Here is a 26,877-nt window from a genome sequence, read left to right as displayed (position 1 = left end):
GTAACATTTCCATCACACGCTTGAGGTATTCGGCCAATCACAACACACTGGATAGCTGGCCAATCAGAGCACACCTTGCTTTTCAGACTGATGAGCTTTGTAAAAATCAACGCGTTTCAGAAAGGCGGGGCATAGAGGAGAAACAATAATGTACAGTATGTGGAAAATAATGTGTTTTTTGAACCTTAAACCGCATAAACACATTTCATTACACCAAATACACAAAATAATGTTCTTTTTATCAACATCATGTGACCCCTTTAATAGTCAACTTATTTTAGGGTCATCGTCATAAAAGCTCTGTAAACACTTTCATCACGCTGAATGCTCACTAAAAACTGACGCAGTCATCACGTTGAGAAATGACGTGACACAAAGTAGTGGTATCTAAGCGGGAGAGTTGTTTACTTACTTTATAATTAGTCAATAAGAGGCGGGATTTATCGCACGAACCAATCACATTCAATCATAACCGATCATATTCAATTATAGAGCGATGGAGGCACTGCCTCCTCTCATGTGACTTTCCCCCATTCATTCTCAATTACAACCCAGAAAAGTCACGGCACGCTAAGGGGTCTCTGTTGTAAGTCTATGGACTGAAGGGAGGCCTTTCCCCCATTCATTCTCTATTACCCCCACTAAACCCACGGCACAGTAAGGGGTCTCTGTGGTAAGTCTATGGGCCGAAGGGAGGCAAGCCTCCGCTGTAACTTTACCTGCGGGTGTCGCTGTTTGACAGTGTTACTTTATAAAAACGAGTGACTTTTATACTTTTAATGCCATATTTAGTAATATTTGCGATTTAGGTTTGTAATATCGATTATTTTCTCATCCAATTCTTTTGAGGAGACACTGCCTCCCTTGCCTCCTCGGAGGAAACGTCCCTGCTCTGTAGGTGTGTTTTGTTTGCTTTTTGTGATATACTTGATAATATCAAATCGCACATCGTTAAAACAACAATTATGATATTATCGCAGACCATACATATCGCACACCACTATACTGTTTAGATTTTTATAATGCATTGTCTTCTTATCGATCCACCAGTTCACATTTAAAGCTCTGCGTGTTTGCAGGGTAAAACATGGGTCGATTTTTGCATTTGTCTGAACTCTGAACAAAACAAGAGTTTTATTGAAAATGCACATTCATTCTCTGCCAGCAGGTGGAGCGTTTGCAGAAATATAAATGTTTCCCCAGTAACGGCAGAACACAAAGCAGCGCAGCACCGGAATTTGAACGTACAGCTCTCGTAGGGCTGGGCAATAAATTGATAATGATAATTATCGCACGATATAGATTTCCTCGATAAACGATAACAAGAGTTTGATAAATGTTTGATATAATGTGGCAAAGGCGGAACGAAAGAGCGCTAGTCATTTGAAGCTAGTCATTTGAAGCGCGCCACTCAGAGCGCTTATCCGCTCGGATCAAAGTTAAAACAGCGGCGTGAGCTTCACTTGAGAAGTAGGGATGGGTGATACCTCTTATTTTATTATCGATCCGATAACGATATTTTCAAGCCCAGTATCGTCGATATCGATACCGATACCTATAAACTAAATTGATCCTTTAAATTATTAAAAGAATATAATCAGTAATTATACTCACTTAATATTAGATTTTAAAGCCATGTTTTTTAACATTTCATCTTTTTTGTTTACACTTTAGAAATAAAATATACTATAATTGTAAATTTTAGCCCTTTACTGGGGCAGTAACCTCAAAGGTACAACTATATCCCTAAAAGGGAGCATATACCATACATGTATGCATGCTTTAAGGGTAGATAAGTTACAAAGGTGCACCTTTGAGGGTACCTCATGAAAAATAAACATGGTGTTACATAAGTACTAAAATGTATTAATATTATTATTACCATGGTAAACTGTGGTTACTGTAATAAAACCATGGTTAATTTTTGTAAAAGGCTGCCAGGCGTACCCCTAAAGGTGAAACGTTAGCATATTTTTTTCTGACAGATTTATTAACAGCAATTACAGAACACAATCCATTTGAACTTTTAACAACCAGTTTAAATAAATTTACTTGCACAAACTAGCCAATTTAAAATAAATATTACATGTACACAAAAGTTTGGGGTAAGTAAGATTATGAAAATTTTTTTTAGTCTCATGCTCATCAAGGCTGCACTTATTTGAAAAAAAAAAAAAACAGAAAAGCAGCAATATTGTAAAATATAACAATTAAAAAGAACTATTTTCTATTTTAATAATAATAAATGCATCTGTGATCAAAGCTGAATTTTCAGCATCATTACTCCAGTCTTCAGTGTCACAGGATCCTTCAGAAATCATTCTAATATAATTTGCTGATCAAGAAGCATTTATTATTATTGCTGCTTTATATTTGTGTGGAAACTGTCATGCATTTTTCAGAATTAATTTTATATATATAGTAACAATGTTATGTAATGTAATGTAATAATGTGGCAATGGTTTCTATAGATCTACTTAAGCTTCTGATGCTTTTGGGAAACGCAGCCCTATAGAGTGGGGGAACTATGACGTCACTTTGTAGGCGGATCGGCTGTTAGCATGACACCGGTTCCCTCAACAAAAAGCCTCTAGGATTTTTCCATAGGCTTTTGGATTATCGCAAAAAATAAGCTGTGTTCAACCATAGTTCATGAAACTTACACGTTTTGTCCATCAAGATAATCTTCACAAAATAATATAACTTTGATGAATTTTGAAGCCTAAATAAAAGCGCCAGAACTTAAAAGCTAAACTTAGGCTATAAACGAACTACAGCACCACGGTCGCTCGCCTATAGCGTCACCACCACCATGCTTCCCACAACTTTTTCAAACTTATTTTTAATAAATATAGTGAATAAATGAAATAATCATAACTAAAGGACATATGAAAGCACGTGTTTCTGTACATTTCGAAATAAGGTGCATTAAAAGTCAATAAATCCTTGATTAATATGAATATTTTAATTAAAAACGTGTCTCCACAAACTATTCAATAAAATTCTAGTGCATTTTATCTATTAAATAACAGCAGAGTGAGCGAGTTTTTGGATATGGTAAGATTAAACTTATTTTAGTGAATAAAGTACCACATTTCAGCTTTGTTAGGGTGGGTAAGTTACACAAAATGTTATTTTATCCTCAATCTATATGCTCCGTAACAGCTTCATGCGGCCGTAAACATTTAAATTTAACGTGGCTTTAAGCACCATGACTAAGCCATTAAATGTGGTGTTTACATGGAATAATCGTAACATGAGTTTACCTAACGAACCCAGAGTTTCAGCATCAGTAGGAAAGCGATAAAACGAGCATCTTCCATCTGAAGACTTGTGTTGCATTTCAGGGCAAAACAAAAAAACATCGTCGACCAACAATATAAAATGCATGAAACTATTAATTGGTTATTCTACAATTAATTGTATTACAAATTATACTACGGCTGGAAAATACTGTAAATTGATAAACTGTTCAGCGTGGTGACGTTTAATGTCTCGGACAGCGCCTGTAGTCCCATTTAGCAACTTGTTAGCAACCGTCTTTTTTATGAAACGTAAGTGGGGTGGGGTGTAACTGGTGTGTTTTATGTCGCAGAATAAAACGTGAAAGTATCTTGTGTCTGTGTGAACCACGGATCTTATTTTAGGGATTTAACCAAAATCCCATTCAAAAAACCCATTGACTCTGGGACGATGGAACCGGAAGTGCTAAAATGCTAACTCGCGTCCGGGTTTTTGCCTACAAAGTGACATCATAGTTCCACCACTTTATTTGAACAAGCACTGTGAGCCATTCGTCAGCAGTGAACGCTGTCTGTGATTGATTTGTTCTGTCTTTCAGCATTTGCGTTCCGATGAGCAGGAGAAATGGTTCTATCCACCACAATTATTCGCTAATATAGTCTATTTTTCCACTTAGAAGCTTATTTTATGCACTGAATTTTTGATAAATAAATAAAATTAAAGGTTAAAAAAAATGCACTTTAGAATCGATATTTTTATGTGAGGATCGATCCTTTCGATACAACATCAGTATCGAAAGTATCGATACTTAAGGATCGATCCGCCCATCCCTATTGAGCAGATGTGTTCAATCGCTGATGAGTCTCGCTCACACGACACTGAACAGCGCTCTGAGATCCAGTGTGAAGCACTTGATTTCAGCGAGGAACACAAATAACTCTGTTTACAGCCAGATGAAAGCGCTGACAAATAGCAGAAACACCGTGCGCAACGATACAGTCAGAAGATTTTTTCATCTACAAATCGCCATCATTTACCATGGATTTACTGTAGTAGCGCTAACTGCACCATGGTATTGTGTCAGAAATGTGGGTATTCGTGTCAAATTTTATTATATTATTAATGTATTAAATGTATTGAAGGAGGAGTAATGGAATATAATTACAGTATTTTTTTGTGATTAAGCTATAGCGTTTATGCATTTATACATGTATTTAGACTACTGTTTCTCATAAATACCTACAAGCCATATTACATTTTTACCATGGTATTGAGGTGCTATATTTGTGGTTTTAACTGTGATTATCATGATCTAAATGTATGTTATGGAAGACCAATGGTTAAAAAAACACCTTAAACAGTCAGAATAATTCAATTTCACCATATAAAAATGAGACTGCTACAATTTTTACAGATATTACTGATTTTGATAATGAACATAAATCTACATCTGCATCCTAACTCAAGCTACTATCAAATGTGTATTTCTAAGAGACAAAAAAATGTTCATTAAATGTTAATTAAAATGTAATTATATATTTTTTTTAATGTAGACATGTATTAAATATATTGAAGGAGGAGTAATGGAATATAATTACAGTATTTTTTTGTTATTAAGCTATAGCGTTTATGCATTTATAAATGTATTTAGACTACTGTTTCTCATAAATACCTAAAAGCCATATAACATTTTTACCATGGTATTGAGGTGCTACATTTGTGGTTTTAACTGTGATTATCATGATCTAAATGTATGTTATGGAAGACCAATGGTTAAAAAAACACCTTAAACAGTCAGAATAATTCAATTTCACCATATAAAAATGAGACAATTTTTTTTTTCTATTAAGATATTTATTTTGTTAAGGAAAAATGACTGGAGAAGTGTAAAGAATTAAAAAACGAAGTGTTTGTCATGTTCTGAACATAAAGAATAGTTGAAAACCACAATTAACCATCTGGTTTTTACAACTTTCACATTGGAGCAAAAATCTGCCTCTAAACTTGAAAGAAATAAAAATTTTACATTTAACGTGATAATTATCGATATCGACTGATATGAAAAAAAAATTTCGAGATAATTTTTTGGCCATATCGCCCAGCCCTAAGCTCTCGTATTTATAAATCATAGCCTTTTGAAGTTTAATCGTCAGCCATAATCATAATCAGCCATATCGCAATTCTGGTCTTTCCGTCCCCAAATTTAAGACCTCTTGAAATCATAATTAAGACTTTCTTGTACAATTTAAGAATTTTTAAGGCCTTAAATTTGATACAACTAAATTTAAGTCTTTTTAAGACCCAGCGGAAACCCTGTTTTATATATATATATATATACACACACACACACACACAAATGAAAAAAAAAAGAAATATAATATAAAACATACATTCAAAAAAGATACATACACTACCATTCAAAAATTGAGTACAGTAAGATTAAAAAAAAATAAAAATTAAAATATTTTATTTAGAAAGTGATAGTAAAGACATTTATACTGGAGCAATGGCTGCTGAAAATTGCGCTTCGCCACCACCAAAATAATTTACAAAAATTGTAATAATACTTCTCAAAATTACATTTGTTTTTCTGTGTTTTTGATCAAATAAATGCAGCCTTGGTGAGCATAATGGACTTCTTTCAAAAACATTAAAAAATCTTACCAACCACAGTAGTGTATATATCTACACTTTATATTGACAACCAGTCCATTAGACTGAATTAAGTTTCACTAACCTTACAAATTTGCATGTTTAACACTTGAAAAATGTACACAAAAGAGAGTAATGGTTCTCAGCTCAATCAGAGTCAGACATAATAATTTTCAAACAAAATCAATAAGAAAGTGAGTTATCTGATTGTTGTACGTTTGCTTTTATGTAAAGTCTGTATATTGTCTCTCTCGCTGCATACAGTTCATAAGCTCACAACTTTTTCACCCTGAATAGCAGAGCAGAAACACTGTTCTACTTAGGTATTAAGAAATGGGCTTACCCAGAAACTTCTGGGGTGTAGATCTCTTCCTCTTGGTGATGCTATTGGCCAGGCGATCAATGAAGGTCATCTTCTCTGAGGAGGACTGGATCAGGGGTTCAGACATCATCTCCACATTATGGGACTCTTCACCTGAACATAATGCCAATGTAAAAGCATGTTTATAATTGAAATAGTGAGTGCTTGGCTTCAAACATTAGCCAATACCAGTGAAATTTCACACCATTTTAGATAGGACAGCAATTTTCATATGTTATTGAATATACACTAATGTTCAAATATTTTGGGGTCGGTTTTTGGAAGAAATCTCTCACCAGGGCTGCACTTATTTGATAAATATGGTAAAATCAGTAATATTGTGAAATTCAAAACTAGTTTCTATTTTAATAATAAAATATTAAAATGTAATTTATTCCTGTGATGGCAAAGCTGCACATTATCCTTCGGAAATCATTCAAATATGCTGATTTGGTGCTAAAGAATAATTTCCTATCATCATTAATGTTGAAAACAGTCCTGGAACAGTGCCGTTTAGTATTTCTGTGGAAACTGCAATACATTTTTCCAGGATTCCTTTATGAAAAGAAAGTTCGATTGAACAGCATTTATTTAAAATAGAACTTTATAACATTATAAATGTTTTACTGTCACTTTCGATCAATTTAATGCGTCTTCGCTGAATAAAAGTATCAATAAAAAAAAAGTATCCAAAAAAAAAGTATTAAATTGCACTGACCGCAAACTTTTGCAAAGTAGTGTACTCATTTACTAATAAAAGTATTTAAGTATATTTAGTATTAAAAGTATATTTAAATAACTCCTTTATTTAAGAAGCTAAATCAAATCTAGCCCAATGTAAAAATAATTAAATTAAATAATTACTTAAATTATTATTTAGTTTTACTGAACAGCAGGGGCCCGTTTCAGAAAGGAGGTTAAGTGAAAACTCTGAGTATGTTGACCCTGAAATGAAGGAAACTCTGGGTTTTCAGTTTCAAAAATGGGAGGTTTGTCAAACCCGAGAAAGTAGGGTAAGTCAAGCCCGTTTCTGAAAGAGAGGTAACTTATTCTCAGAGTCAGTTACCGTGGTAACTTACTCTGTGAACCTAACCTTGTCGGGAGCAAGTTTTCTTCTGTAAACCTAGAGTTTCTTATGGTCTCCTCCCCCTTTTTAAAGTGTAAGAAATTTTTAAATACCTCATTCATTCATTCACGCTGCAAAAATGCTTTTCTTACTGAGTATTTTTGTCTTATTTCAAGTACAAATATCTAAAAAATACTTAAGTTAAGATGCACTTTCTATAGATGAAAAATGATATAAGATATTTAGTCTTGTTTCCTGGGGGAAACAACTGCATTTAAGTGCATTTTAAATGCATTTTATGTAAAACGTAAAACTGTAATAGGGTAAGAAAAATAATCTTAATGCAAACGGAAAACAAGAATATTTTTAATTTCTTACCCCATTGGCAGATAATTTGCAAAATAAGAAAAATGCACTTAAATTAGTTTTTTTTGTTTTTGCCATAGTCACATGCATATTTATTTGAGCGGTACCGTTTTAAAAGGTAGTTTTCTTTAAAATATCAGAGATGCAGAGCACATTAGTAAGGCCACTGTATGCAGACCGATAAGGAAAGTGTGCGCCGCTCTCACGCTCTTTCTGATAATTTTTTCCTAAGCACAAATCCGTCAAAGAGGAGTTTCACTGGACTGTAGGTCAGTGGTGTAGAAATTGGTTTAAATGAGGCTAATCTGATAAATGACGTTCACTTATTGCTGCGACCTCTGGAAGTAACCGAATAATTAGAATTTCCTTCAGGATTTCCAGTGTGGTTGGATGCATTGATGACACGCATATTCCCATCATCGCACCTTCTGAAAATAAATCGGATTACTGTATGGAATGGAAGGATGCCAGATGGAGGGGTAGTACGAGATATATGCCGTAACCACCACCACAGCTGGTAAATAAAAACAAATGATTCACAATTTATTTAGTCATCTTTATTTCCTTCAAATACAAAATCAACAGCTATTCTTTTTTTCTTTTGGATTTCAAAATTCTTCCAATACTTGACCATCTCCTCTTCATCTGTCAGTGGTGCTGGTGCAGGTTCTCCCCCCATTTTGCGAGTCTCTGCCTTCTTGCTGTCGACTGAGTACAAGTCAGTTGTTAATTTCATTACTCTAATTAAGAAATGTAAACAGGCTGGATTAAAGCACATTTAATTAGCCTATGTGAAAAGAGCGTAAGACTATGTGGAAAAAGCTGCTGATGATATTTAATAAGTCAAATGTTTGCCTAAACCCATTAACCTTTTATGCTTAAAGCTTTACCTTAACTGAATTGTGTTTTTATACTTCATTTTTTTAGCTGCTGCCATTCTTTTTTTCCATGGGATACCATGAAAATTAATATTAGTTCAATAATTTACAAGTTTTCACCTCCGATATTATAATAGTGATTAAGAATTAAAGTTACGTGTTGACTCGGCAGTATGCAGATGTCTTTTTGTCGAGTGCTGTTGCCATAGTGAATCATAATTTCAGAGCTCCATTTATCATGACTTCTCATAGTCGTGGTGCATGTGTTAAAGGGGTCATATGATGCGATTTCAATTTTTCCTGCTCTCTCCCACCTTCAATACCACGACTGAGGTGCCCTTGAGCAAGGCACCGAACCCCCAACTGCTCCCCGGGCTCCGCAGCATAAATGGCTGCCCACTGCTCCCGGGTGTGTGTTCACAGTGTGTGTTCACTGCTGTGTGTGTGCACTTTGGATGGGTTAAATGCAGAGCACTAATTCCAAGTATGGGTCACCATGCTTGGCCACATGTCACTTTCACTGTCACTTTTTGTCACTTTCTCCGATCGCAAATGCAGACATGGTTTTATGTTTACGCGCCGCGATGCAACACGTAAATAGACAGTATAAGTCATTATAATCCGTAATTATGTCCCCACTGGATGCAACAAATGCCTCGTTTATAATGGGTTTTAATGTTTTTGTCTCGTCGCTCCTGCCGGACAGGGCATCACAGTATGGTAGGGGCGTAACATTTCCGTCACACGCTTAAGGTATTCGGGCCAATCACAATGCACTGGATAGCTGGACAATCAGAGCACACCTCACTTTTCAGACCGATGAGCTTTGTAAAAATCAATGCGTTTCAGAAAGGCGGGGCATAGAGGAGAAACAATAATGTACAGTATGTGGAAAATAATGTGTTTTTTTAACCTTAAACTGCATAAACACATTTCATTACACCAAATACACAAAATAATGTTCTTTTTAGCAACATCATATGACCCCTTTAAACTCAGAGTCAACCTACTCAGAGTGAATTGTACTATCTCAGTTCAGCTGTTCTGAAACCAAAAACTCAGAGGTTCCCATCTCAGGGTAAGTCAACTCAGAGTTGGTTGAACCTCCTTACTGAAACGGGCCCCAGGTCTGTTTTTAAAATAAGAATAAAACTGAGCATATTAACAACATAAGAGACTGCAGCAGGTATAAGCTACATTTTAACTCCTACATACCTCAATGCCTACAGCACAGTAATATTTTACACATAACCACCAGTTTATATTCTCTGTGTTTACAATAATACCTCTCAAAAGCATGTATTTTAATCACAAAGTGCTTTGGACCATTCACACGCGCAGCTACATCCCCAGCTGTGATCTTCACAGAGCATGAATGCAATAACACTGGAGAGCTTTCAAAAGCAGCCGCCTGTCAGACAGCACTTGAGTAATGAATACTACTGCTACTGCAGAAAGAACGACATCATGCATTTTAACATCAACTTGCATTTGTGAGTAAATATGGTATTACCGTGTGCAGGCTGGGTGTTGTGAGCCGTCTGGTGGTCCAGACTCTGTAGGTAGCTGTGACAGCGCTCACGATGCTCCTCCAGGGTGCTCTGCTGCTTGTAGCTGCGGCCACAGTAACTGCACTTGTAGGGCTTCCCTACTGTAGGGGAGGACACTGAAATATCGAGGAGGCAGAATATGAATACATTTCACACAGCTTTGCAGGTGTTATGTAAACATGAACATTACTTATACAATATTGATGTTGTGGCTAATATAAGGTGTTACCTACTAAAACTATTATTTCTATAAATTTTAATATAAAAAAGTAAACAAAACATGCTAAATAAAAATGTTAATACAGTATCTCACAGAAGTGAGTACACCCCTCACATTTTTGTAAATATTTTATTATATCTTTTCATGTGACAACACTGAAGAAATGACACTTTGCTACAATGTAAAGTAGTGAGTGTACAGCTTGTATAACAGTGTAAATTTGCTGTCCCCTCAAAATAACTCAATACACAGCCATTAATGTCTAAACCGCTGGCCACAAAAGTGAGTACACCCCTAAGTGAAAATGTCCAAATTGGGCCCAATTAGCCATTTTCTCTCCCCGGTGTCATGTGACTCATTGTAGCAAAGTGTAATTTCTTCAGTGTTGTCACATGAAAAGATATAATAAAATATTTACAAAAATTAGAGGGGTGTACTCACTTCTGTGAGATACTGTATAATATAATAATATTTCCAATATAATTATTAAATACGAATAATGTAATGACTGGTACAGGATTCATCAGACTGCAGAATTTCCCTTGTCACAATTTCCCCAAAAACGAAATGACACGCTGCTCATCTATGACGTTTGTAGAATAGGAAAACCTACAGACCGCATCTGTCCATTCAGCTTTAGAGATGTGCGTCATTTCGGAGAAATTCATTACTAAGTCATTTCTCTTAATATCTGCATCCTCATTCAAAGGACCTAACTTAGGCACTACAGGTAAATGCTCTTCATCATTCAAAAACACAAGCAGGATATCCTGTTTTCATAATACTCTAAATGTCACACTAGACCGCTGAATTTTGTTGTCTTTAGCTTGATTGCATAACCGATCGATGAGGTCTTATTCACACTTATTAGTCTGCTCGCACAACCCTTAGTAGAGCAACAGGTTTAAAAGGAAGTTTAGCAAAGTTCTAGGCAGCAAAATAACCACCACTTGCATTAAAGGAGAAAGAGGTTAAAATGACCGTGACTACATTAATTTCTGCTCTGTGGCAAATCAAAAGGCTTTTTCCATCCCACACACTTTTCCAGCCACAAAGTTCTCTCTCCTTCCTTCTCTTTATTTCTCGCAAATGGCCTCTTTCAAACCACAAAGGCTCACCGGAGTGGGTGCGGAGGTGTCCTGTCAGGGCGTCACGGCGGCGACAGGCGTAGTTACAAAAGGGGCATTTGAAGGGCTTCTCGCCAGAATGGAGCTTGATGTGACGCAGCAAGTTGCCCTTCTGAGTGAAGGAGGCCCCACACTGGTTACATTGGAATGGCCGCTCACCTACCGAGACCAAGACTACCAGTTTTCCCACCGGCCCAAAAAAACAGCAGCACATATTTTCAAGCTAACATTTTTAAATACGTTTGATCTTTTTTTGTCAAGAGTTAGTCAAGAAACGCTTACCTGTATGGCTGCGCTTGTGCACCATTAGAACATTGGGACCAATGCAGATCATCCCACATATATCACATTTAAGTTTCCCATTTGGCAGCCGAATGGGACCAGGGGATGCGGACTCAGAGCTGGCCAACTCCCCGCAGCCGCTCTCAGCTTGCCCTCGTATACCTCCAACCATCTCCACGCCACCATCTTCTGCCAACTCGCCCTTTTCATCTTTCCATCCTTCATCCTTCTCGCCGACTCTCCTTTCCGCCAGCGGAGCACCAGCTACCTCCTCGTCACTATACAGCTCCACCTTGATGGAGTTAGCTGGGAATGGAGAGAAAGTTGTACATTTATTCACTTGGCAGATGCTTTTATCCAAAGTAGAAATCATCGACTATCAGCGTGCCAGTGATTTATGGCAAATGCAGAAATTGTTCTAGAAAAGCAAGATGTAAAAGTGCGTTTAATGGACAGAAATACTGACCACTGAGTGAACGGCTGGGTGAGGACTGTTGACTGTTTGGTGTGCTCACGGTGGGTCCTCTCAGACCTGCAAAAAACTCCCGCTCTGTTGAAGAATCTCCATTACCTGAAAACATTAACATGTACAATGGGGTTCAAAATACTTCTTTGCATTTTTATATTTAATGCAAGTTTTCCACTATAAATTATATCAGCATGACAATTTGAATGAAAAGTCTTTCAATTAAAAAGTTTAAAATAACAAAAATCCCTGATTTTAATGCGAACATGGACATTTGAAACCCACTATATTTAGATACATGCATGTCTATGTTAAAAACAAAAGAATAAGTTCTGAAAAACGCACCTTACCTGACATGTACGAACGGCCATTGCAATCGTCAGCATTCATCATCACACCAGCTGCCTGTACCGAGAAATCATACAAAAAAATATTTCTTTACAAGGCACAAAACGTACACACCTTACAAAAAAACTTTGAACATAAAATAGCAAAGCAAGTTTTTAAGAAACCTAAGTGCATGCACTGGTACATTTTACAGTAATACAGTGCACACGAAGAACGCTAAAATGTATGTATTTGGCTCCTCTGATTTCAACTGAAAAAATAAACTGGTTTACTTGCAGTTTGTTATTTCTTCCTTTCCTGTGTGGTTGCACGGTTCGAGTAGCTGAATAATTTACATGCACACACTGGTCAAGATCTCATTTCTAGCTCAACAGCTGAATTGAGTGTCCATTCTATAGAATTCTAGTCTTAAATGGAGAGTGTAAAATGCAAGAAACTGCCCTCCCTTTAGCCTGTGACCTATCAGAACACAGGCTGACATCTAAAGCAACGCTGATACTAAGCCAAATGCAGGGGTTGTTATGATTTGCTATTACTCAGAAATGTCCACATATTGTCTGTCGCTTTGGTACTGGAAACAAATGAAACCCTTTAGCAAAACAAAATACATGTTTATGTTTATAAAAAGAACTATTTGACACATCTGCTGTCAAATGAGAGCCATATTTAAAGAAAGCCTTCAAAGCCTTTAACCATTGGCATGTAAATAGTTCTTTCTGGATGTCTATAAATCAAATATAACCCCAAAATATTTCATTTTGTCTAAAATTCAGACCCTCACACATACTGCTCTTTATGACAGGAAATAGTAGGGCTAATGACCTCCCCTTTGATGTAATATTTTACACTAAATAACAACACTAAAACACTAAATAACAACATAAACCACCATGGCGCTTTCCTAAACATTGCTAGTGCATGGCATAAGTGGGAATGAATAGATTTGTTGAAATGGACATGCAAAATAGTCTCATTTTGTCTGCTCCACTCATAACAGAGATTTTTGAAATATACATAAACTAAAATTAGAAATAAAGATACACCATACATTTACTAATAACAAAATAGTGCACAAGGTGTTTTAAAACAGGCAATGAAATGCTATAAGTGATTGAAAAAACTGAGTTGTCGACCTTTCTTTTTACACAAATTATGCATTAACAAATATTTTATTTAAAAATAATTAGTTTTTTCCCCATTATAATACACTTTGGTACCAGATACAAACTCCTTCTGAAGGATTTTAGATTTATGGTATCACAATTTAATTATTTATTAAGTTTTTCATAGTTATTATGGATCAACACACATTCAGATATCATAAAGAGCAGGTGTAGGCTCTAGACAGTTGCTATTATACAGTTAGATGACAAACGACATATTGTTTTCTTTTTCATTCTTTAAAACCTAGAATAAACATGGACTCTTAAAGACCATTATCTTATATTATTTATATGGTGCAATACTTATAATAATATATTATCTAAACATATACAATAACATGATATGAACAAACAGGCCTTCAGAAACGTAAGACCTCTTTGTGTCGTAAAAGACAGAAAACATACACAGCAGCAACAGGCAGATCTCATGAATTCACCGTGCTATCAATGAGTCCAATAACCGCAATGATCGAACCAGCCCCTCTCTGTCAGCAATCACACCATAAACAATGCCTGGCGACGAGAACATGATTATCGTGCTCGAGCACTCGTATGTTTAGTAACTTTTCATGCACCATCGTGCTGCAGAGGAGGATTGACAGATTGCACGCAGAATCATGTCAATCCTGTCTGTCTAGTGCAACACTAGCTAGCAACCGCTGCTAACCAGCTAACGAGACGTGACAGCTCACAACAAGGCAAAGACATCGCTAAACTAACTCACAAACGAAAGAACTAGCGTTGCTGACAACGCAATCCAATCGGCAGCCTCCGGTCGTGAAATACAGTCGATCTTTAGACGTGATAAACTAAAGCGGAATTATGTTTCCTGAGAGCCCGCTGGCGTTGCTATGGCACCCAGCACTCGACAGATGCGTCTAGCCGTGTAAACCCTCCCAATCCGAGCATAGTTACCTGACCTAATGTCACTTTCCTTGAATAACTACTATCGATTTTGCACGGTGAGTATTTTTTTTCTTACCTGACAATCGACTGTGATTGCAATATTCATATAGCAGAAGCGCCGTTTGTTTTCTCTGGCGAAGGCAGCATCTCCGGGATCTTTTACCTGAAACCCCAAACAACTTCCGGGCCCATGCCGGGATACAGGCCCGAATAACCTATAACCGAAAACCCATGATTGGGAGGGATTATCGAATGCATCGATCCTCATGCTACAGGTTAGGAAATACAAAGCTACGCAGAAGCTACAAACGACACATATTATTATATTACTTACTATGATTTAATTTCGACGATAGTGTCAGCAAAAGTGACTTTTTGTTGAACGTATAAGTTAATTGGAACAAATGACACGATGATATTCTAAATTCTAAAACAATCAATAGGCTAATTATATTAATGTACTTATTTTATAATTGTTAGTATTTCTATGGCACTGTCAATAAAAGTAACATTCAAAACAGACGTGTTTACTAAGATTTATCTTAAATGTACTTTTTTCATTTAAGCTTTGGGAATTTTGTTGAACGTACTGTATAATTAGAACAAATGACAGTATATTCTAAATTCTTAAACCATTAATAATTATCTTCATGTGCATATTGTTGTTGTTATTATTTCGATGACAAGAGACATTCAAAAAGAAATGTTTCTTAAGATTTATCTTAAATAATAGGCTACTTCATTTAAGCAACCCTTCAGCACTTCCCTGTGTCAATTCAAACAGATAGAATCTGTAGGAATTTATTTGAACGTATAATTAGAACAAACCACACAGTAATGATATTCTAAATTCTAAAACCATTTACAATTGTGACCCTGGAACCAAACGACAAAACCAGTCATAAGGGTCAGTTTTTTTAAAATTGAGATTTATACATCATCTGAAAGCTGAATAAATAAGCTTTCCATTGATGTATGGTTTGTTTGACAATATTTGATATGACAACATTTGGCCGAGATAAACTATTTGAAAATCTGGAATCTGAGGGTGCAAAAAAATAAAAATATTGAGAAAATCACCTTTAAAGTTGGCCAAATGAAGTTCTTAGCAATGCATATTATTAACCAAAAAAATAAGTTTTGATATATTTACAGTATGAAATTTACAAAATATCTTCATGGAACATGATCTTTACTTAATATCCTAATGATTTTTGCCATAAAAGAAAAATCGATAATTTTGACCCATACAATGTATTGTTGGCTATTGCTACAAATATATACCCATGAGACTTATGACTGGTTTTGTGGTCCAGGGTCACAATTATATTAATGTGCATATTGTTGTTAATATTTCGATGACACTGTCAATAAAAGTAGCATTCAAAAAGTAGCATTCAGATGTGTTTATTAAGATTTATCATAAATTTACTTTTTTCATTTAAGCTCTTGAATTATGTTGAATGTAAAATTAGAATAAATGATACCGTATTCTAAATTCTAAAACCATTAATAATTATATTCATGTGCATATTCTTGTTGTTATTATTTCGATGACAGTGCCAGTACAAGTGACATTCAAAAAACAAATGTTTCCTAAGATTGGCTACTTTTTTCATTTAAGCAACCCTTAAGCACTTCCCTGTGTCAAAACAGGTAATATTTGTCTGTTTGTGGGAATTTCTTTGAACGTATAATTAGAACAAATCACACAGTAATGATAGGCTTATTCTAAATTCTAAAACCATTAATAATTATATTATTGTGCATATAAAAAAAATTACATTCAAAAAGAAAATGTGTTAAAAAGATTTATCATAAATACAAAATTCCTTAATTAAAGCAACACTTAATTATTTCCCCGTGTAGGGTAACAGGTGGTTTTGTTGAACATATAATTAGACAAAATTGATACATTCATGATATTCTAAACTCTATAATTTCATTAGTGTACATATTCTTTGTCTTCTTCTTTTTATTATTGTAGGTGTGGCTGTTATGTAGGCCTGTCCTATAGTGACATGCATATACAGGTGCATCTCAATAAATTAGAGTGTCGTGGAAAAGTTAATTTATTTCAGTAATTCAACTCAAATACAATTTGAGTTGAATTACTGAAATAAATGAACTTTTCCACGACATTCTAATTTATTGAGATGCACCTGTAGTACCATATAATACTCTGTTCTGATGTACAGAGTCATACTAATTTAGACATATATATATATATATATATATATATACATACAGTATATACTAAGTACATATATTTACTATTTACTCATATCCTTTTATATTCAGTCATATACATGAATTTTATTACATTTATTTTAATTCGTGAATGACAATAGCATTTAATATTTTATTTTTGTAATTAATATTTAAATTTAGTTTATGTGTTTATTTATTTTTCTACAAAAAATTGCAAACAATAATTGGCCGACCCCCCTGCAGTACCACGGCAGACCCCCTTGGGGTCGCCATCTCCCTGTGGAAGACCGCTGTGTTAGCGTATAAACTCTTTTAATACTTAATGTTGCCACAAGATGGCAGAGAACCTTAAGTTGTCCTCCTCGGGGAGAACTTCTCTGAACAAAAATGAGAAACTCTTTTGTTTAAAAAGATTCACGTTTATTACCTGAGATTCAATTTATCAAGAAAAAAATCCTGTTGTTCTCGAGTATGTGAAAATTAACTCTTGTGTCTTTTAAACCATATGTGACCTCTTCCTCAGAAGATCATTGTCTTCTTTTTGTCTTACGTCTGTTGAGAAGTATTTCATATGCCTCCTGTATCTGAATGAACATCTTTTGTGCCTCTGCTTGCCGCTTGGGGTTGTGATCTGGATGCCACAATTTAGCCAGTTCCCTATAGCTGCGAGTGACCTCCTCCTGAGAAGCTTCTTCTGACAATGATAGTATCTGATTTTAAGAAAATAATATGATGACAAATATGTTATATGTAAACACACTGCAAAGTGAAAATAATAAATGTTATATACCCAGCTGACAACTCAAAACTATAGCCTACTGAGCTCACCTTCAATGCCTCCATTTCTTTTTTACTGTACTCATTAAGAATTATTTCTAGCACCTTCCTCCAGCTTTCTTCGTAGAAACCCCCTCCTGTCAGGACACATAGCAGACGGTATGGCAACAGCAGGAAATACTCCAAGAGTCCTTTGAGCCATGGAATAAACCAGAAGAAATCAAGCAGGGCCGCTATACAGTCCGATATGTAGTATAATGTGGCAGTGGTGTTGTGGAAAGCACAGTATCCCAGCGGAGCAGAGAAAGCCAGCACACCTAAACTCAGACGATACAGACGAGGCCCTTGGGAAGATTAACACAAATTGGGTTAATTAAACAGTCTTGCACATGATGTAACCCAAACGACTTTACCTAGCTAACAAAAATATGTCCTAAGAATTCCAAATATGTTATGAAAACATTCAAACTCTTAGCTGTGTAGAGTATCAAAGTATCAAAAATATGTTCTTAGAAAGTTGTTAATGTTCACATTAGGTCCAGTTTTTTCAATGTTTTAAAAACACTTTTTTTTCTTGGTTATGTGAATGTTAAAGGAATAGTTCACACAAAAATGAAAATTGTGTCATCATTTACTCACCCTCCTGTCGTTCTAAACCTGTATAAGTTTATTTCTTATGTTGAACACAAAAGAAGATATTGTACTAGGTTGACATGCATTAAATGTCATATGTATAGTGCATCTCACCAAGTGGCTCTGGCCTCAGAGGTTTGAATGTGATGTGCTGCGCAGCAGTAACACTGCCAGCAATGCTGATGGGCAGAGGAGAAAGATTGCTGCCGTAGAAGATGGATGACGTGATGATGCACGTAATGAGGGTCTTTTGAAGGTGAGAGGTCTGCTGGCCCACAGAGGACACCAGATGAATACCTGTAGCTACGCTCAGTGGGAGCACTAGGAAGTAGAAAAAGCTAAGAGAACTGAGGCTTATTAAAGCCACAGAGCCGAAGTAAATACCAACACAAATCTGACCGGCAAACCGAATCAGGCCTACTGGTGGTGGTGGAGTGGCTTGTGGACGTCTAACGGGGGCTCTGTCTGCTGCATGGTTGGCTTCATTCACGTACGATGGGATACGGAAGAACTCCCTTGCCCAGCCAAGGCCAAAACCGCCGAAGGTTAGTATCCAAAGAAGAGCATGGCTGTCTCTGCCCAGGTAAATGTGATGAAGGCCAAGTGGGCCACCAATTGCCCACAAGGCGTATGTGATCATGATCTTTTTAGCCATGAGGTCATTCTAGCTGCACACTGGAGCTTGAAAAAAAAAAGTCAATCATTTTCAAGTTTAGCCAATAACGTTATTATGAAACTGCTTAATAATAAAGTTTATGGACAAGCATGTCGTGTGAATCTCATACAGTTTCTAAAAGAATAGTTCACCCAAAAAGGAATATTTCATCTGCTTCTCATCATGTAAGACTTGGAATATAGCATGTAAGACATTGACTATGGTGCTTTTTTCTCTTTTGAGCTTGATAGCATTGGTCTGCATTTACTGTATGAACAAGAAAAGCACATTTTGGTAAGTATTTTCTCCTTTGGTGTTCCACAGACGAAGTAAAGTCATACAGGTTTGGATTTGACATGAGGGTGAGTAAATAATGACAGAATTGCCATTTTTGGGTTTTATGCTTTTGATAATCTCTCTTTTCACTCTCTCATATCACCCATATCACTGGCTTTCAAGTTATAAAATCATACAGCTCACTGTTCTCTTACCTGCGGGAACTGAGAGATCAAGCTTCATTCACCAAATTGTTTTAGGAGACTCCTATAACATGGTCAGCATTAAAAATATAAGACTGCATGCAATAGATCACAGCATTATCGCTTTGAGGTTAACTTAAAATTTAAATCATTCACTTTCAGAAAGTAATAACCTATGGACTTCCGTGTTTGCATCAGTATGGACTTTGGTTTAATGATGACACAGTTGTAAAGAGTAAACTTTGATTTACAATATCTGTAACACTTTTCAGACATGGAACATTAGACATGTACTAAAATGCACTGGATTTCTTACAAATGTTTTTACAGGATAAACATGCTGTATCCTTAGACAGCAACCGTAAACACATTTCTGTTAATCTATTAATGTTTAAAAGTTTTTTTTTTTTTTAAATCATTGACTTTTATTTAGCAAGGGCGCATTAAATTGATCAAATAAAGATGATAAGAAAGATTTCTGTTTCAAAAAATTCTGTTATTTAGAACTTTCTATCCTTCAAATAATCCTGAAAAAAATGTATCATGGTTTTCACAAAAATATTAAGCACCAAACTTGAGCTTGAGCACCAAATTAGCATTTTAGAATGATTTTTATAGATAAAGCATTTTTGAATTTGTTATATAATTATTAATTACAATATAGTTATTCCTAACACAATTTATTATTTGTTTTAAAGAAATGCACACAGTTGCTTGTGAAAAGAGCAAAAAGCTCAGCTTTAAGAACAATATCAAAGAATAAAATTATGTTTCACTCAGTTTTAGTTTGTCGGAGTCTAAAGTGCATAAGTATCTAAAATACATACAAAATAAAAAATAAAATACTAAGATAATATCAATAATAAAAAAACTAGATTTTGGGCTCCTCGATTTTGAACTAGGCCTATTTTTTTTTATTGTCAGTGTAGTGTTTTGTTTTATTTTTTAATTTAATGAGAAATATACCATTATTATGACATAAAGTATTTCAAATACTTTGATATTATCATTTATTTGGGCCTGCAAATTTCATTAGTCTTAAACCCGCCCCTTCCTCCTCCCACAGTCCAGCCCCTCCAGTAGATGGAGTTTGAGAGTGTCTGTACGATTTATTTGAAGAGCATCTGTGAGCACGCTGGCTCGAAGACTTTCATAGTGTTTATAATTTCCTTGTTAGCAGGTGAATAATAATTTGAGAAGCAAGTATCCACCTCACTGAAGTAAAACAGGAGTAATTCGTTGACTTAATGACTTCAGCTAGAGCAAACGCGATGCGTTTGGAGGTGGAAAGCGTGTGTTCGCTTTAACTGAGACGAGTTTCCACGTAGGCTATTATCGTATCGGAGACTGAAATGTTTTACAACTTATAACAGAGAACACGCCAAGACATGGTTTCAAAGCATGGAAACAGAAGACGTGACGGTTAGAGAGCAACTATTCCACGACCGAGTCCGAGAAACCATTGTGAGTTTTCCTCTCTGCTTCTCTTGTTTACATAGTATTATGAAGTTGCGGTGCTACAATCTGAATGCGCCCTTGTGTTTGTTCTAATGGAAGTCATTAACAATTACGTGACGGTTAGAGAGCAACTATTCCACGACCGAGTCCGAGAAACCATTGTGAGTTTTCCTCTCTGCTTCTCTTGTTTACATAGTATTATGAAGTAGGCTACCGCTTGCGGTGCTACAATCTGAATGCGCCCTTGTGTTTGTTCTAATGGAAGTCATTAACGATTGATTTGATGATTGTGTGAATGTACACGAGGACTTTGTTCTCATAAAATCATGATTTCACTGTGAGTGTTTGTGTTGTTCTTGCATATTATTTATTTACAAAGTTTTGTTAGAGTATTGTCTACACAAAAGAGACCCTGAGGCATCCATTTACTTTATATTGTACTTTAAGAACTATTAGGCCTACATAGTGATGCACAGCTGCTCATTGTAAAATTTAATGGCAAAGGAAGAGACCGCTCAGCTTTTTGTGATCCAGAGCTCATTTTGGAAAACAGATGAGCTTTTGGCATCCTCATGCGTGCAGATGTCTTTCAACACCTAATAAATTACAACTGTCTATAACTGCACTTCAGACCTCAAGAACCTTACAGCGAAACAATTGGAGTTAACCTTTACTCCTTCACAATGTATCTCACTCAATATTTTAGAGCAATACATTTGGTGCTTATTTTTAAACCACTAATCTGGTAGGTTATGCAATTCACTAGCTACAAAAAATGACCCCCTAAAACTATAGAATAAATGACAATCTAATACATCACTTAAGAATTCTAGTCTTAATCTGTGTAAAGCAGTCGTAGACATTGTTGATTTCATCATTTGTTGTTCTACACAAACACAAACTCTATTTTCAGACATTTTAAGTGCATACTCTCTTATTTATACATTCTTCTGTTCCGTTTTTGTCTGTGTGATGCAAAGCTGTAATCCTCCTAGAAAATGAGAAATGCCTCTCTTAATGAAATGCACAGATGGGTTACACTAGATAATGTAAATCAGACCCATTGTCCTGCCCCAGGCCGTGGGCACCACAGAGCTCATGCTGTCATGGTTATATTGATCCCTGTCGCTGATGCTTATCTCATCTGGGATTTATAATTTAAATCAGTGGTTTTCAACTGGTGGGCTGTGACCTAAAAGCGTGTCACCGGACTGTGATCACAGACTACAGGGAAAAACAGTGTTAAAGGTAAAATTGCAAATAATAAAATGCAAATAACCATGTAATTTTTTTTGTAGTTAGTGTAACAAATTGTCAAATCGGCTTTTAAAAAGGGTGGAGAAAATGCTTTACATATCTTTTGTTGTTGACGTACAAAGATGCGCACAATGCATACAATGTGCGTACAGTCAGACTGGCTCCGTCATTCAGTAATATGACTAATACTAATAACAAAATATTAGGCTTGGTGATTCTTTACTGCTGATGATTAATCACTTATGCTGTTATTTATATATTTACGAAGCTGTCATTGTTTATATTGGTTAATTTTCTATGCTTTATAGTTCATTGTACTACAAATAAAATGCCTTTTCCCCCCCTTTTTTTTATTACTATTGCATGAAAAACAGTTTTGGTCTTGTGTTGGGTTGGCATTTGATGCCCAATGTAAGACCTGGATTTTGAAGTAAAACCGTTCGAGAACCACTGATTTAAATAAATGTGTATTTTGATTCAGACTTTAAAGTGATATATACATATATATATATATATATATATATATATATACACACACATACTGCCGTACAAAAAAAAGTTTGGGGTTGGTAAGGTTTTTTAAAGTTTCTTATGGCCACCAATTTATTTGATTGAAAATACAGCAAATGAAACCGTCATATATGATAACTATTTAAAAGAACTGTTTATATTTATAATTTAAAATAACTATAATGATTTGAAATGTAATTTATTCCTGTAATGGCATTTATTTATTTATTTATCTTTTGATATTTAAGATATTTGCACTAACATCAAACAGTTGATAAAATTGTTACCATAAGTCGTTACCACCTAAATTAAATCAATTTTGTTTAAATAAACAGCTGAATTAAACCGAGAATGTACACAGATGTTTTAATGTCAGATAAAACCTTTTTTTGTAAATGGATCCTTGGGTGGAACTCAGAACTATTGAATTTCCACTTGTAAACCAAACACAAAATTTATGACAATGTCAGTTTTGTTCTTGGTTGATCTTCAGGAGGGACAGTCTGTTAGAGGGAGTAGCAGGTTTGGCATGGTTCCCACTCTGTAGATGTGCATGGAATGCAGTGCATGTAATACACTTTATTAAGGTGCATATCTGAACATGTTACTTGGCCTTCAACAATAGAGGGTTTTGTACTCACACCCACAGATGTTTAATAGTGTTTACTAAGAAGGTATCTTCTTTATGATGGGACATTATTATTTGTTGCTCCTGAAAACCAACTTGAATTTTCTATTCAAGTTCTATTCTAATCCTTTCTAGTAATGGGTTTAGTACCTCTGATCAAATCACGTTATTAGTGTTTTTGTCATACGTCTGTCCATTTGCTAGTCTATCCCAGGACACCTCAAGTGTTGTTTTCTCATTGTGTCAATTCACGTTCACTCTATAGCTGACTGTTTTGCTAAATAGCCTGTTTCACTTGAGTAAATAACTTGGGCTTTGTTCCAAGTCTCATTGTGCAGAGAGAATTACCCAGAGCAGTTAAAGGAGACACATTATGCCCCTTTTTACAATATGTAACATAAGTCTCTGGTGTCCCCAGAATGTGTCTGTGAAGTTTCAGCTCAAAATACTCCACAGATCATTTATAATATTTTTTGAAAATGCCTATTTTGAGTGGAAGCAGAAACACGCTGTTTTTCGGGCCTGTCTCTTTAAATGCAAAAAAGCTGCTGCTCCCTGACCCATTTTCCAGAATAGAGCTGCGCCATTACAGCTCGTACCTGCTAAAAACATCTGTTTTGGTTCTGATTATGATGTTTATCGAAATAAATCGCATGTTTATTTTAGATCTGTGTGGCAGCAGCAATAAACAGTAAATTAATCAATAAATCCACAGCTCTGTTGTCTCTTCTGAGGCTGGGACTGTAAATAGTGTTCTGTGCTCATCTGTGCAGCCAAAGACAGAACAGTTAGCGTGTTTTGCTCAAACGTTAGCCATGGCATTAGAACTGGTACACCGTTGTCGTTTGCTAAATCAAATAAAGGCGCCAGTGGGTGTAAATTTACAGATTAAGGGGCGGTAATATTATAATGAGATCCCTTTGCCACATCACCAAGGGAGCGAAATCAGACGCGCTAGTTTTCTCAGACGCTTGAAGAAAAAGGCTTACCAAAACAAAGTTACTGGGTTAATCTTTTTTGCGTTTCCTTGGTTGGTAGATGCACCGGGGACCTGATTATAGCACTTAAAACCTGGAAAAGTCAGATTTTCATGATATGTCACCTATAAGCCTTAAGATTCAGAATGTTTGAGCTCAGTTGTTTAACCAGTCCTGCTAAATTGGTCAGCAAATACACTATGGATGACCTGGTTTCCTGTTCATAATAAAATTACACTCGCATTATGTGGCCAGTCACAATAACATTGACTCATATTGATGAAGAGGTTTGAAAACATGCCCACCATTCCCCAATTAGATTAGTGAAATAGAAGATTTAGTTTCTTATCTTCTGTTTATTGACCTACAGAAACTGGTAAATATTGTCTCTGTCCACCCTTTTGGTTGTTTGAAAGGATTTAAAGGGATATTGCACAAACAGTGACATTTCTGTCGTCACAGAGTGTCGTTCCACACCAGTTTCTTTCTAATGTGGAATTTCAGTGGAACACAAAAGAAGATACTTTCAATGAGAGTCAGTTGAGTCCAGTGTTGTTTTGGACCCCATTGACTTTCATTGTATAGACAAAAAACGATGAGGTATTTTTCAAAATTTCTTTGACTGGCAATACAATAAGACCGGACATGTATTCTCATGTTATATCCAACTGTTTTGTTACGCAATCTTTTGTTTCAGTTTTCACATGCTATATTTGAGCTTGGCTGTTTTAACTTGTTGGTTTAGTATATTCTGTTTTAGTCGAATGAAAGCAAACTATTCAAACGCTGAGCAAACAAATCTGTGTGAACACCTTTCAGCGCTTCAGTGATAGTATCCCACAGATCTATTGTTTTCACTGCTGTTTGCATTTTGAAGACAAAATCACAGTTTCCTGTCCCGTCCCCTCCCTCATCTCTTTTCCTCTTGCTGCCTTTCTTCCTCTTTTTTATTGGACATGGTGCTTCAGAATAAAATTTTTTTTCTTCAGTTCACTCAATATACAGCACACCTATAAGGTGTATTAAATACATAATCATCATGTCTTTTGTTTCCTTTCTCAGAAGTATTGTTTCCACATGCAGATCTTGTATCTGAAATCAGGAAAAAGGTTAATTTTTGGTTAATAAAGTTTTCTCTGGATGAGAAGAGTCATGCATTGCCCTTCCTCGAAGTTAAAATAGCACCAAAAGAAGAATAGCAGTCTGATGCCAGTATGTTATAGAAATGTGTTCATCTGATTTTAGAGATTGTGGCTTTGTAGGTTTATTTTAAAGTAAAATGAGACATTGACTGAAATCAAGGTAATTGTGAAACCAAGTCTATTATATGTCTTCAGACATTTTTCACAACTCTTTTGCACATGCTTTTTTTACTCTTGCATCAACTACTGTATTTGTTCTCTTCTGGTCAAATGTTGGGATGTTGCAGCACTACAATTCTTTATGGCTGTTATGATTTAGGAATTTAGTTGTTTTTAATAATTTAATTTAGGGCTGCAAAACGATTCATCGCATTCAAAATAAAAGTTTACGTTTACATACTATGTGTGTACTGTGTATATTTATTATGTATATATAAATACACACGCATGTATATATATTTAAAAAATATTTGTATTTATTTATTTATTGTATATAATATATATAAATATTTTATATATAAATCTAACATTTTTCCTTATATACATGTATGTGTGTGTATTTATGTATACATAATAAATATACACAGTGTACACACATAGTATGTAAACACAAACCTTTATTTTGAATGCGATTAATCGTGAGTAATCGTTTTGCAGCCCTAATTTAATGTATTTTTTTACATTTTAGGGTGCTTCGACTACAATTTCAAGTAATGATAACAATAATGAATTCATGTTTAGCAGTATTAACATTTTAAATATGACCAACTGTTAAGTTATTGTGATAAATCTCTAAATGTGCTGTAAATGTCTAAATTGCCTGTAAATCTTTACTGTGTTTAATCTATTAATATCTAATCCCAGTTGTAACTGGTTTAACTCTTCATTTGCATTTGAGCTGTAATCTTCATCCACCATCTGGTGCTGTTACCTTCATTCTCAAGTCTGTATTGTGGGTGTTCATTCATTTGGAATTCAGATTTCTAAGAAAAGGGACAGCTGGCATTAAAAAAATGACACTGTACTTACTGATGCACACTTGCTGATTCACTTGCTATTGCCACACAAATGACTGGTTTTTATATTCTGGGACACTAAATGCATTTTCTTCCATTATCTTTTATAAAGAATATGAAATGTATTTCTATAATATCTTTGACCGGTCCCGTCCCATCCCACCCCTTCACCAGTCTGTGTGTTATCATTAAGAACCTAATGTCCTTGATTAGGAGCTCTTATGTCACAGAGCTGTAAAGGCAATCTGGACTGTGCACAGCAGTGTCAGTGATAATGGGGCTGTGTTGGAGTGTGTTTCATGAACTCTGCTCTGTTACAGGGTCTTGATAGCTTAAATTGGCAACACATCTAAGCAGCGTGTTTGCATAGCACGTCTTGTTGCTGCCTCTTGACGGTTGTGTTGCGCATATTACTTTTACTTTACTTTTTACTTTTAGTCATTTAGCAGACGCTTTTATCCAAAGCGACTTACAAATAAGAAAAAGTAATTAAAACTAAAAGCTAA

The 26,877-nt window shown here is 35.5% G+C and overlaps 3 protein-coding genes across 4 annotated transcripts in view; 1 reads left to right on the top strand and 2 right to left on the bottom strand.

The window, feature by feature from the left end:
- The window catches only part of LOC107681936 (zinc finger protein Eos-like), a 21,312-nt gene extending 6,493 nt beyond the window's left edge, over positions 1–14,819 (bottom strand). The window contains exons 1-7 of one of the 2 annotated variants that reach the window (XM_016478308.1): positions 14,705–14,819; positions 12,562–12,616; positions 12,212–12,316; positions 11,746–12,051; positions 11,455–11,637; positions 10,080–10,232; positions 6,239–6,370 (exon numbers count right to left, since the gene is read on the bottom strand). In XM_016478308.1, the coding sequence (XP_016333794.1) occupies positions 6,239–6,370; positions 10,080–10,232; positions 11,455–11,637; positions 11,746–12,051; positions 12,212–12,316; positions 12,562–12,616; positions 14,705–14,734 (964 nt within the window). In that variant the 5' untranslated portion in view covers positions 14,735–14,819. The remainder of the gene's footprint in view (positions 1–6,238; positions 6,371–10,079; positions 10,233–11,454; positions 11,638–11,745; positions 12,052–12,211; positions 12,317–12,561; positions 12,617–14,704) is intronic. The other variant, XM_016478309.1, reaches the window with a different exon arrangement.
- A 2,481-nt stretch (positions 14,820–17,300) lies between these two features.
- LOC107681948 (dnaJ homolog subfamily C member 22) lies at positions 17,301–19,575 on the bottom strand. The gene is made up of 4 exons (XM_016478322.1): positions 19,396–19,575; positions 18,364–18,930; positions 17,668–17,960; positions 17,301–17,549 (listed from the first exon to the last, which is right to left on the bottom strand). The coding sequence occupies exons 2-4, from the start codon at positions 18,902–18,904 to the stop codon at positions 17,367–17,369; spliced, it is 1,017 nt and encodes a 338-aa protein (XP_016333808.1). The 5' UTR covers positions 18,905–18,930; positions 19,396–19,575; the 3' UTR covers positions 17,301–17,366.
- A 925-nt stretch (positions 19,576–20,500) lies between these two features.
- The window catches only part of lmbr1l (limb development membrane protein 1-like), a 17,399-nt gene continuing 11,022 nt past the window's right edge, over positions 20,501–26,877 (top strand). Inside the window, exon 1 of the mRNA XM_016478315.1 lies at positions 20,501–20,847. Within this exon, the coding sequence (XP_016333801.1) occupies positions 20,785–20,847 (63 nt within the window). The 5' untranslated portion in view covers positions 20,501–20,784. The remainder of the gene's footprint in view (positions 20,848–26,877) is intronic.

Source organism: Sinocyclocheilus anshuiensis, unplaced genomic scaffold (genome assembly GCF_001515605.1).
Source record: "Sinocyclocheilus anshuiensis isolate Anshui unplaced genomic scaffold, SAMN03320099.WGS_v1.1 scaffold2090, whole genome shotgun sequence".
NCBI lineage: Eukaryota > Metazoa > Chordata > Actinopteri > Cypriniformes > Cyprinidae > Sinocyclocheilus > Sinocyclocheilus anshuiensis.
The sequence above is the reverse complement of the archived record's forward strand: the minus strand, read 5'-3'. Positions and strand labels throughout refer to the sequence as shown.

What these genes read in the sequence shown, in the direction of transcription:
- LOC107681948 (XM_016478322.1), bottom strand. Translation starts at nt 18,904, where the DNA reads ATGGCTAAAAAGATCATGATCACATACGCCTTGTGGGCAATTGGTGGC. An exon ending in TCTGAGGCCAGAGCCACTTG is followed by an intron (nt 17,961 to 18,363) that starts GTGAGATGCACT and finishes AATCTTCCCAAG; the next exon opens with GGCCTCGTCTGTATCGTCTG. An exon ending in AAGAAATGGAGGCATTGAAG is followed by an intron (nt 17,550 to 17,667) that starts GTGAGCTCAGTA and finishes TCTTAAAATCAG; the next exon opens with ATACTATCATTGTCAGAAGA.